Source organism: Saimiri boliviensis, chromosome 9 (assembly GCF_048565385.1).
Source record: "Saimiri boliviensis isolate mSaiBol1 chromosome 9, mSaiBol1.pri, whole genome shotgun sequence".
In the NCBI taxonomy this organism is placed as follows: Eukaryota; Metazoa; Chordata; class Mammalia; order Primates; family Cebidae; genus Saimiri; species Saimiri boliviensis.
In genome coordinates this window covers 63,699,302-63,712,025 of record NC_133457.1, presented here as the reverse complement: position 1 = coordinate 63,712,025, position 12,724 = coordinate 63,699,302, and the positions used below count along the sequence as shown (strand labels likewise).

Sequence of the window (12,724 nt, the reverse complement as noted above, 5' to 3'; positions counted from 1 at the left end):
TTCAATGAGGAAAAGCTTGGGGACAGTAAACATGACGCTCCCAAGGATCAGGCAGAGCCCACCGGCCCCAACCAAGGCAGCAGGTCCACCAGCAGGGGCCTGGGAAAAACTTCAGGAATCAGCATGCCTGCCTTCATGGCAGTCATCTTCCTGGCCTACTGGCCACCCTCCACAGCCCTAGGAAAGGTTCACTGAACCTTAACATACATAGGAGGGAGGAGACATCCAGGACCCTACTGGGGCAGATATGGCTACTTGCCTGGAAGCACTGATATTCAAACAAAATCTTATTCAAAGCCCAAACCATACAAGGACCCAAAAGGTAGCAGTTCAGTCAAAGTAGGGATCTGGAGGAGATCATCCCCCCTACCTTACTCCCCACAGCCCCTGGAACACATCCCTAGAGTCCAGGGAATGTAGCAGACTTTCTCTTGGCCCATTCCCACTTGATTTCAGCTTCCTGTTGCATGTGAAGGGTTCTCCCTTCCCCACCCCACTGCAGAGTCGCCTGCACTGGGCCCCTTACCGGATGTTTCAACCAGTGATCCTTAATGGTGGGCCTCATCTTCTTGTGCACCACCACCTCCTGCAGCTCCTCCAATGAAGGGTGCTGGCCAATTTCTTCCTCAAAGGGCAGCATGTACTCATCCACAGGTCCTAGGAGTCAGAGAGAGCCTGGCAGGATCACTCCAAGGTCCCGCTGCTCTCTATCCTCCAACCTAGGTTGCCCAGGGCTGCCATCCTACTTACCATCTGCAGCCTTGCATCGAGACACAAGCTCCCACAGCACCAGCCCCATGGCATACATGTCAATGCGCAGGAAGGCATCTCTCTGGAAGTTGATGGCTCCCTCGAGCACCTCAGGAGCCATGTACCGTCTCGTACCTACCTATGTGGGGACAGAGGAGGGCAGGGTTTACAGTGACTGGCCATACACACACAGCTGGGACATGGGGAGTTACATCCTCTGTGCACCAGATGGAAGCAAAACAGAGCAATCTGGACAGCTTATCAGTGATGGCAAACCTCGACTCACCACATTCACAGCAGTTACAATAGGTCACAGGATCAATTATACTTGGGTGATGATAATTTTTAAATACCATATCCTGGAGATAATAGTAATCTAAAATGGAATTGTTACCAAATTAATACAAAGAACTACAGACGATGTGTATTTTATTGAGGTTACGACCAAAAAAAAAAAAAAAAAAACCAGGGAAGGAGAATACTTAAAAATAAGCAATAGTGATTGTTTTAGGAATGATTTCCTAAATTGAATTTTTAGTTACTTTTCCTGGGTTGTTTGGATCCTTAGTACATCTCTTTCTGTTTTATCTCAAGAATCAAAGCTAAAAAAGTGAGAGAAACATTAAGACTATGAGGACTAGTGGTCAAAAGCCCAAGGGGAAATCTCTGTGTTTCCCAGCTGACTGTCCTGGGGAAGCTACGCTACACCGCCCTCCTGGTCTTGGTTTCTCCACTGGTCAAACAAGAGCATTGTTCTGAGTTTTCAGACAGCTCTGAACACATGCGGTGACCCTCCTCCCTGCACCTCACCAGCTGAGCACAGAAGGGCAAAGCATCTTCCCGGGGCCCGCCCCTCTCTTCCTGCCCTGTGAGGCTTGTTACCTGTCCATGGGTATCCCCTGGAGGTTTCCCTGGCTCAAATCGAACAGCCAGGCCAAAGTCAGCCAGCACGGCTGTGAGGTCGCTCTTCAGCAATACATTCTTGCTTTTAAAGTCCCTGTGGAGACAAGAGGGCAGAGATGAAGCTGAACTTCATGATCCAACTCCCACCTTGGTTCCCAAGATACCAGAATATATGCCCTCGAGTCAGCCCCCAAACCAGGTCATCCCACCCTACCTGGAGCGCAGAGGTGAAGCAGCACAGGCAGGCCACTGCAGGAGCCCGCATGGCTGTGAGAATCCCTCTGCGCACCTCAGTGGAAGGCTTCCACCAGGACTGGCAAAGCAATACCTACCCTAATGACTGGGCACACCCTGGCCCAGTCCCCACACTATCAAAGGCCAGCCCATGTATTCTCAGAGCGGTTGTGGACAGGCACAATGGCCTAGAATGCGAGTTTTCTGAGAAGAATTTACAGTGTTTGGCATGCAGGAATTTAGTATTAGCTTTCCTAGGATCCTGCAGAGGCCCCTTAGGGTTTTGAGCTCACCACCAAGGTGGGGTGGAACAGGGTGCTGTTCCAAGTACCCAGCTCCACCTCCAAAGCTACTTATGCTGCTCAATTTCCCCAGTGGCTGCCTCAGCCTTGTGAGGATTCGACTGAGTAGTAAGTGTAAATTCTTAGGGCCACACCTGGCGTCCTTACTAGGTACTCCTGTGAAGTTGAGCCATACAGTGGATACAACATCCAACCTTCTGATCTACAAAAACTGCACTTTCGTACAGCAACCTTCTACGTCATTACTGTTATTACCATCAGGGATCCTTCAGCTTGGAATGCTGGAATTTGAGGTTCATTCCCCTCCCTCACAGTCACAGAACCAGACTCAACTAGCTACAGGACCTTGGCTATGTCATTCAACTTCTCTGTACTACTGTTCCTTCATCTGCAAGTCACAGCTGAGAAATACAGTACCTGTCTCAATGGGTGGTAATGAAGGTTACATGAATTGATACTTCTCAACTATTTATAGCGCTGCCTGCCACTTAGTAAGCATGACAGTGATAAGCTCACCCAGAGTTTCTTCAATTATGGTTGAGGACCCCAGAAGAGCTCTGACACTGTTCCAAAGGAATCTATAAAGTCAAAATTATTTTCATTTATTTGCTTTTTTAAGGCTTATTCTCTTAGGAGTATCGTTTTCCAGAGGCTACAGGAGATGTGATGTCATCACGCTGACAGCTAATAGGATGTACGGATGTGCTCGAATACAGCAAGTATCAAGACATAATCAACTTATACAAAAGTCCTGTTAAGAGTATACAGGGGTCCTAAACTAGAAAATTTGAGAGCTACTGAGCCAACCCTCCAACCAAAGTAATGGAATCAGCACTTCATGTGGCCATTAGAGGGCACCAAAAACCGCTTGGGAGGCCATGCCATCCCCAAGACACAGGGGGAAGGCCAGGTTTGTGCCCCGCTGCCTTGGACAGGGGCAAGCAGAATAAGTATGTGTAGGAAGTTAAGACATCCCCAGACACTGCTCTCGCTCCCACCAACCCTCCCTACTGCTCTGGGCCAAGTACAGGAAAGGCACCTGCCGACTCAGGTACCTGTGGGCAATAGACGGCTTGTGACCCTCGCCACGGCACCAGGGCACGTCCTCATGCAGGTATGACAGGCCTCGTGACATCGTCTCTGCTACGTGACACAGTTCATTCCATGTGATGATATTCCCCTTGAGGTAATCTGTGAGGGAGCCCTGAGAGAAGACAGCACAGGACTTGAGCAAGCACTCTGGGTACAGAACAAGACCCAGACCAGCCCTGGCAGAGAAGTCTCAGTGGGCCAATGGCTAGGCTGCCTTCCTGGGAGGCTACTACAATTGACATGGAAGACAGATGACGCCAGGAGGCAGGAAGGGCTAGGGGCTGGGAACCATGCAGTCACTACTCTTATCAATAAGAACTTATCCCAGGGTGAGAGGTTCCTATCACAGGGGCACCTATGTCCACACCTATGGCAGGGGTAACCTCATCACAGACAGTGCTAATGGGGTCGTGGACACCTACACAGGGCAGGGGTCTTACGGAGAGCCACCAAGGGGACATTCCATCTCCTCTGAGAGTCCACTCTGATGCATGTGGCTCACCTTGTCATGGAAGGCCGTGATGAGCCACAGCTCTACTTCAAGGTTGGAGCCTCGCTTCTCAGCAGCAATGAACTGTAGCAGGTTCTCATGCTTCATGCCAGGTGTGCTGAAGATCTCCCGCTCACTCTGCCACGACTTCTTGTCCTGAGGCCGGGGGCGAGGGGTTGCGGGGACAGGTGGCTAACTTAGCCCTGCTATAGCCACACTGCCCTGCAGCAGAAAAGCCATTCCCTATTCCCCATTCCCCATTCCCCAACCCCCAGCCTACCAGCTTCAGCATTTGTAAGGGGACCAGGAGAAGACCAGTATTAAGTTATGCCCCGGAGCTTTAGGCCGACAGTGACCCCAAGATCACTTAAGGTAAGGCTAGCACTTTGACTTACAAATCAAAGTGGCACAGTATCACCCAACAAATGACACACAGAGCCAGACCCGGTGTCCAGGGCCTCTGGAAAGAACCTGATATCAAAAACAAAACCCTAGAAACCGGGGTAAATCATGGTTTTGCAAAGCCCTACCCTAGTCCTATGATGAAATCCCACAGTTGCATGAAACCGACAGACCAGCCAATGTAACATGAGTAACTACGCCCAGTAAGACTCACTTTTCTCTTATACCACAACGTATTCGGGGTTTGGATTGCCCCAGGGCAGGAGAGGCTCCAGTTCAAGCTACAGTGGAGGTAGAGGACCCGGATGGAGCCCCTCACTCACTCACCTGGAGCGGAAAGATCTTGACAGCTACAAAGTCATTCATGAGCTGGGCCTTCCAGACACAGCCAAAGCGCCCCCGAGCCTTGATCTCCAGAAGCTGCAGTGGCTTCAGGCCCACCAGAGGGGATGGGGGTGGAGGCCCAGGGTCCTAGGGGAGAGCAAGGCTTAATAAGGTCTGGCCTGTCCTCCCCACCTCTACCCTGCCCTGCCCCAAGCCAGCACTGTCTCACCTCATGGATGTCCACGTGGCCGTAGGGGGGCTTGCGATGCCGGTACATCCAGAAGGCCAGCAGGACGATGAGGGAAAGGCCCCCGACGGGCAGCAGTGAGTAGGCCAGCACCGTTAGCAAGGTGGGGGCTGTCGAGGGTGGCTCGTACGTGACTAGGGGACACACGTAGCCCTGTGTCAAACAGCCCGCCCATCCTCACACCTCCAGAGCCAGACTACAGGGCCCTTTAGCCACTCCCCACCCAACTGAGGAGCCAAGAGCTCCAAGCCAAAGAGGCCCAGGTCAGCCGACTCAGGGCCCCTCTTCCCACTGCCCACTCACCTTCCGGGCCCCCAGCCTCTGGCAAATGAGTGAAGCGCTCGTTGCAGAAGTTGCCTTCACAGCAGCAGAAGTACACCTGGGGGTTCTCCTCAGTGGCCACACACTCCTGCCTGGAGGCACAGAATTTTCCATACACCCCTCACCTGGGGGATGCAAGACTCCCACAGGTCTGCCCTGCCAACCCCTCCTCACAGACAGAGCACCTTGTGGGCAACATAAGAGGGACAGTATGAACTCACCTCCCCTATAGGAGACCCAAAGCCAAGGGGAACAGCCAGGGGTTGACACTCACTGAGACCCGTCCTCAGGGCTGGGGCAGGACAAACAGGGTACGGAAGGGCGTGGGGCCCTGGCTACCATCTCAAGAACCCCTTTCTGGTCCCTCGTCTCCCGCTCAGCACATCCTGAGACCTAAACGGCCCAGCGGGCAGTGTGAGTGCAGGTGGGCCCAAGAGGAAAGGAGGGAAGCGCGGGGTACCTGTCGTAGCAGTTGAAGTCGTCCAGCCAGCAGCCCTTCTTCACAAGCTCGATGGTGCCAGAGCTGTTGCGCCAGGAGGCGTAGCAGTGCAGCCGCTTGTCCTGCTCGCCCTCGCAGTGCTCCAGGCCGCTCTGGTTGGTGCGCTCCAGCTCCCAGTTGGCGTTGTAGTAGATGCACTCCCGTGTCTCAGCCTCCCCACGCCCAGAGCCTGTGTCCCAGAGAAAAGAGAACCACTGAGCATGCCCCTGGGACCACCACCCAATCCCCCGGATGCCAGGCTACCCTGAGTGAAGGAGACTAGGTGGTGGGTTGAGGTCACCAACACCCTTACACTCACCCCTGGACGTGGACCACCCATCCGTCCAACACCTCTTAATTTATGTGTGCCAGCCAGCACCAGCCCCCATCTCATTCTGCAACCCATCACAGCTGCCCTGTCTAAGCAAAAGGGAAGAGGCAGGAAATCAAATGCCACAGAAGGGTAGATAATCAGCTGGACAGACAGAGGCCCGATGTACAGAAAGGGCACCAACACCTGAGGCTCCTGGGAGTGGGTGAGCGTTACTTCCCGGCTGCAGCAGAAACTGATGAAGGGGTCCTCAAAACCGCAGTGCACATCAGAATCACTGTATGTTGGAGGCATCAAGGAGGGGAGCAGTGTTTATTCAAATATGTATTTACGTATTTCCGGGCCCAATTCAGAACCATCTCAAAGGGAATGTGGCAGAATCTGTGCTTTTAACCACCCCTGTCTGTCTCAGGTGACTGTGATACAGATCTCAGGGACCACTTGGGAAAATGCAAAGGGGAGCTGCTTCCTGTCTCTGTCCCCTTCTCACCACAGTCTTCCAGGGAAACCATGTCAGTGGGTCCTCCACAACTCCCCACCCAAACTGAATTGCAAGGACCCTCTACACGTCCTTTCCAAACCCAACAACCACACCTGGTAGGCGGCAGGCTGGAGAACATAAGGAATGAGGCCTGCATGTGCAGGGTAAGCCTCCCAGAGTCACCAAGGGGAATATGTGCCTCAGGCAGAGAATGGCTATCTGGTGGCCTAACCTACAATCACAGATAATTCTCCTGCTAGGCTCCTGGTGACCCCAGGACACTCCCCATCACTGCTGAACCCCTTCCAATTGCTGCAGGAAGTGCCATCCAGGTGGACGGCCACTTCAACCCCCACCTGCTCATTCAAACACTTTCCTTCAAACTTGGTTTCGAACATTCCCCAAATCCATCTTCCTCACCATCCCCTGTAAGACAACCTCCAGTCCCCACCCCAACCTACCCCTCCAACCCCCAGGAACCACACAGCCCTGAGATGGGAAAGAGCACGGAGATGCCAAAGGAGGTTCGGTTCTGTCTGAGAGCTCTGCCATCATCCCTTTACAGGCTGCACACAATACAGGGAGGTGATGGTGTTTACAACCTCACTGCCAGAACCCCACGCAGACGACAGGGAACTAGCACTGAGCATGCAGACACCCTGTCCACACTTCTCAGGCCCACTGTAAGCCAGTGACCTGGCACCACCCCTGGTTGGTCTTCTCCTACCACTATTTCTGTCCCAGGAAGGACGGAGGGGTCAGGGTCAATCCCACCAGCCAGCCGGCCAGCGCACCAGCAGCCAAGAGCCCTACTTCACCATCAGCCTGAAAGGCTGACTGTAGCGGCAAGAACACGGATCCTGCCCTGACCCTGGGGGAGGACAAAGTACCTGAACACTAGCGTAGCCCAAGGACATCCTCATTCTCCTCTCCATCTGCACTGGTGACATTCATGAGGAAAGAGCATGATTTCCCAGGGTACGCCCCAGGGAGAAGGACACTGACTGGCTGTCAGGGGAAAGAAGCCCCCCGCCGGAGCAGCCATTCCCCTGTCAAACCCAGCCCCTTTCGGCATCTCCCTGCAGTGAAAGGATGCTTCTTCCAGGCTCAGGAGTAAGCAACTAATCTCAAGGATCCGGGTAGCACCCAAGGTCCAAAATATCACCCAATCAGACTGGCAGTGCCCGGCCACAGCTCTGGTCATCCTGCACCGCACAGCCTAGGCTCTGACACCTGTGAAGGGAAAACAAATGGCCTCCTGACCAGCCGGTCAGTGGGACTCAGCCCACAGAGAGGCTTACAAAGATACACACTGGCTTCCCCAGCCAGGCCCTTCATCAAGCATGTGGCTTTAAGGTTTAGGAGGAGAACCCAAGAAGGTGGGTGGAGGTAGCAGACCAAAGGCGGAGCGAGCACACCGGGGCCAGGTCTGAGGCTTGCACCTACGATGCCTCTGTCTGCCTGTAGCGGCATCCAATGGCGGGGTTTTTCAAAGCACCCTGGCCAGAGGCTACAGGGCCTCCCCTCCCCAGGCTGGGCCGCACTGCATCCTCAGCAGCAGTTCTAGTGGGGCCCGTGGAGGCCTGAGACTTGTGGGGCCAGCCATGAAGCTGCACTGCAGATAGGGGAGCTGGGTACTCCCTACCTTCCCCTCACTGCAGCCACACCACAATGTCACACCGTCGACTGAGCCGGGCACTCCCCTACCTTCCCCTCACTGCAGCCACACCACAATGTCACACCCTCGACTGAGCTGGGCACTCCCCTACCTTCCTCCCCTCGCTGCAGCCACACCTCAATGTCACACCCTCATATGAGTCGGGCACTCCCCTACCTTCCTCCCCTGACTGCAGCCACCCCACAGTGTCATACCCTCAAATGAGCCAGGCACTCCCCTACCTTCCTCCCCTGACTGCAGCCACACCACAGTGTCACACCCTCTAATGAGCCGGACACTCCCCTACCTTCCTCCCCTCACTGCAGCCACACCACAGTGTCACACCCTCAAATGAGCCGGGCACTCCCCTACCTTCCTCCCCTCACTGCAGCCACACCACAGTGTCACACCCTCAAATGAGCCGGGCACTCCCCTACCTTCCCCCTCACTGCAGCCACACCACAATGCCACACGCTCGAATGAGCTGGGCACTCCTCTACCTTCCCCTCACTGCAGCCACACCACAATGTCACACACTCGCTCAAATCAGCTGGGCTTCTAGGCCTAGCATAAGTCGTAAGTTACCAGCTCCGGCTGTAAGGTTCCCACCTTCCTCTGGATTTCAGCTCTTCCCTCTCCCCTGAGACCAGGCAAGCTCTCAACTTCCACTGGCCCTTGTGCTTCCCTGTCGCCTAACTCAACCACCCTTGACTAATGGCCTGTTGTTGCTTAAAGAAACATTTCAGACATCCAAAAAGTGTACCATAACCAAAAAGTATAACATAACCAAAAATTATCTCCAAGAGGAAATAACACAATGAACACTTGGACGAGAAATCAAACATTATACATGCACTCGACAACTGCTTTCTAAATGTCAGGCTTGCTCCACAAGACTGGAAAGCTGAACAAGGCAGGACCTCTGCTGTCCTGAGTGGCAGAATCATCCCAAACAGATCACGAATGGATGGACAGACAGATGGACGGAAGGGTGTAGGTATCAGGGCTAGAGCTAGATTTCAAAAGGAGGGACAACAAGGAGGGATGGCCTCAGCCTGCAACCCAAGCCCTTGGTCATCAAAGAGTTTCCATCTCCACTCACACAAGCAACAAGCCCCTGTGCTGAGCTAGGAGTCCAAACAAGGGAGGCTAACAGAGTAGCCTCCTATCTCCAAGCCAGTAAATCAGGGACCACCCCCTTGCCACTACCATGGGCAGGACCCAAGTGAAGAGGCTGGGAGTTCCAAATCTCGAAGGACCCAAGGGTTCAAGATGTCACCTGGGCCAGGCACAGTGGCTCACGCCTGTAATCCCAGCACTTTGGGAGGCCGAGGTGGGCAGATCACCTGAGGTCAGGAGTTGCAGACCAGCCTCGCCAATGTAGTGAAACCTGGTCTCTACTAAAAATATAAAAATGAGCCAGGTGTGGTGGCGGGTGCCTGTAATCCCAGCTACTCAGGAGGCTGAGACAGGAGAACTGTCTGAACCCAGGAGGTGGAGGTTGCAGTGAGCCGAGATCATGCCATTGCACTCCAGCCTGGGTGACAAGAGCGAGACTCCATCTCAAAAAAAAAAGATGTCACCTGACCACCATCTGACCAGATCCTCCTACAGGCAATCCAGGGAAAAAATGGCAGCCGTGAGCCAGCCAGACTTCAAGTCCTACTCCAATACTTCACAGCTATGTGTGACCCTACGCAAGTTACCTAACCAATCTGTGAAAGGGGTAATGACAGTACCTACCTCCTAGGGTAGCTGCAGGAACTAAATGAGTTCATGCACTTTAAGAGTGGTTAGAACAATGCCTGGCACACTTGGCTACATCAGAACCACACCTGCCCCTACTGCCTATGACAATTCCTCATAACACAAGTTCCCAGTATGACCCCCAGCCCATCAAATCACACAATGCCTACAAGAGCTTTGTGTTCAGAGCCATATGTGACATTCCATGCCCTCCCTCACCACAAGGCTCTGCTGCCAGCTGGAGACCCAGGGGCCTCCCCCATTCCTTTCTCTTTCCCAGACTCTGCTTCTTTACACACTCAGCTATTAATAGCTCCTGGCAATGCTCCAACCACAGGCCACCTCCACCTTTTAACAGATACAAATTCCTGCCCACACCAAGGAAGCCAGGGCATTCACGCACAGAAGGCTTCCCCTGACCCCCAGCACACTCACCTAACCTGGTAGGAGGGGAAGCCATGCTCCCAAGATGTGGGTGCTTGCGGTACCCCCGCAGGCCTGCTGCCTCATAGCCCTGAGGTGAGTGAGCATGTCCCCCAAACACCAGGACAAGGAGCTTGCTGCATCCCTGAGTCATAGCCATACCAACTGCTGGCCTCCAAAGAAAGCTGGTATACAAGTGGCAGTGTCCCCAAGGGGCAGTCCCTATGCTCCAAGGAGCCTAATCCCAGTGGAAAGAAAGCACCCAGTGTTCCCCAAACCTTCCCTCCTGGCAGGACGCCACTCCCAGTTACACACACATACGCAGTGCATGCACACACACAGTACGTGTAGACTGCACTCAGAACCAACATTCCCAGTAGCAGAACCTAAACTGGCTAGTTGTGACGCTAGAAGACAGGCACCAGGAGGTCAAATGCTGAGAAGTTCACTTTCCTGTGAAGCAGCTCAGTCCAGCTGGCCTTGGATATAGCCACTGTGTCCTGGGTAGAAAAGGGGAAAATCTCACCAGGGTCCTGTCTGTGAGGGGCTCAAAGCGCAATGAGGAGAGAAAGGAGAGGAGACGCTTCAGAGACGCAGTGTCCATGCCCGCCTCCCCTGGAGTCCCTGAGCTCTACACTTGGGTGTCCCCAGTCCAGCCAGTATCTCCTAGAGGAACTGCGACCCCAGCAGCCAGCAGAACCACTGCACAGTTGGCTCCTGGAAGCCCCTTGGCAGCTGCCCACCCCAGGGAGCAGGTGCCCAGCCCTACCCTTGTGGGCACTGTAGTGGTGAGAAGGAGTGCCACTCACCACTACATCTACTTAGGAAACCCTCCCAGAAGCCTCCATGCCCAAGAGGAGGACAAGACTGTCTCAGGAGGGCCAGTGTTCTCCCTCTGGTGTCCAGAGTTCACATCTGCCCAGAGAGGAGAGGCAGCTCTCCCCATAAACAGCACCCCTCGAAAGGCAGCCCTGAGTCTGCTCAGCCACCGTTGTTGCCCTAGCAGGTCCCTCTGTAAGACCCAAGGAGGGCCAAGAGCAGTGACTCATCCATGTTATGATTCCACACCCCCAGTTCCACACAGCAGCATCTGCACTACCTCCCCAGGACCAGAGTAAGGCCAGGCAGGGTATAGAGATGGAGGGAGTCTGAAGAGACTGAAGGGGCCAGTGGGGAAGGCTAGAGTGTATGACAGACACAGACACAGATACTGACACACACACACACACACACACACACACACACACACACACACACACGTGTGTATGTGTTGTGGAATGGCACATACAGTAGGGGAGGGAAAAACCCAAACATTCCAACACTGTGTCTTTGCATTTGCCTGAGAGAATAAATGACTGCTTATTTCTAGCAGCCGAATACAATCTCTAACACATTTGCTTTTTCTCCTTCATCCACGTATCTGGAAGCCATCCAGCTTGATCCACATTTATTTAACACTTACAGCTCACACTACATCCCAGGCCCTATACTAAGCATTCTGCAAATAATAAGTTATTTCATCCTCATGATAACCCTAAGGAGGCCCTCATTTTATAAAAACTGAGGCACCAAGAGACTTCCTCAAGTCATTTACTAAGAGTTAAAATCAGGTTTCAAACCCAGGCTGCCTGTCTCTGGAGTGTATGTTCTTCACATACTACTGCCTCTCCTCAGCTCCAAAGTGCATTGATTTCAGAAGCAGTCCATTATATAACCTCGCATAACTTTTAAATATCCACTCACCTACTAGACTCTTAGGTTATTTATGTTTGCTGATCTAACCAAAGCCCTCATGAATTCTTTTTGTACGCTTTTGTGTGTGCGCTCATGTGTGAGCATTTCTTCGTCATAGGGTCTAAACATCATCAACTGACTAAATACTGTTAAACTGTTCTCCAAAATGGATGTGCCAATTTAAGTTCAGTGCCAATCTAAGACAGCCCCCCAGCTGGGGTTCACCTGGTGAGTGTGAAATGGTACACAATTTTGATCTGTATTTCCCTGATTACTTGTGAGCCTGATCATCTTCTTGTGATCTTAGTTCCTTCTAAAAACTGCCTGTGTGTATCTTTTCCCATTTTTCTACTGGATTGCTTTTCCTTTGAGTTGCAGGAATTATTTTATATATTCTTGGTAATAAAACTTTTTTTACTGTATAGTAACCCTCTTTATTTGTAATGCTCTTTGTCAAAAAAGTCCATTTTATCTAATGCTAACATAGCTTTATGACATTTCATGTGGTTAATATTTGGGAAAACTCTCTTTTCCAACTTAAATCTTTCTTCCCTCTCCCTAATTCAATCTAACACTGTCTTTTAATTAGAGTTCAGTCCCATTACATTTATGATTACTGGGTATGTTTAAATTTGATTTTTCTCTACTGCTATCTCTGTTTAGGTTATATTTTAAAATTTCCTATTTCAGTCATTTTGAAGTTATACATCTCATTCCTATTCCACTGCAAGCTAGGCCTATAAACTTTAATAGGTACATTTACTATAAGCCTAAATCAACATCTCTACCATTCCTCATTGGAACTTAAA

At 52.1% G+C, this 12,724-nt stretch overlaps 1 protein-coding gene across 1 annotated transcript in view; it reads right to left on the bottom strand.

Moving 5' to 3' along the window:
• The window catches only part of ACVR2B (activin A receptor type 2B), a 38,505-nt gene that overhangs the window by 10,203 nt on the left and 15,578 nt on the right, over positions 1-12,724 (bottom strand). Inside the window, exons 2-10 of the mRNA XM_039461979.2 lie at positions 5,526-5,733; positions 5,048-5,157; positions 4,727-4,878; positions 4,501-4,644; positions 3,784-3,927; positions 3,245-3,393; positions 1,633-1,747; positions 751-889; positions 527-657 (exon numbers count right to left, since the gene is read on the bottom strand). Of these exons, the coding sequence (XP_039317913.1) occupies positions 527-657; positions 751-889; positions 1,633-1,747; positions 3,245-3,393; positions 3,784-3,927; positions 4,501-4,644; positions 4,727-4,878; positions 5,048-5,157; positions 5,526-5,733 (1,292 nt within the window). The remainder of the gene's footprint in view (positions 1-526; positions 658-750; positions 890-1,632; positions 1,748-3,244; positions 3,394-3,783; positions 3,928-4,500; positions 4,645-4,726; positions 4,879-5,047; positions 5,158-5,525; positions 5,734-12,724) is intronic.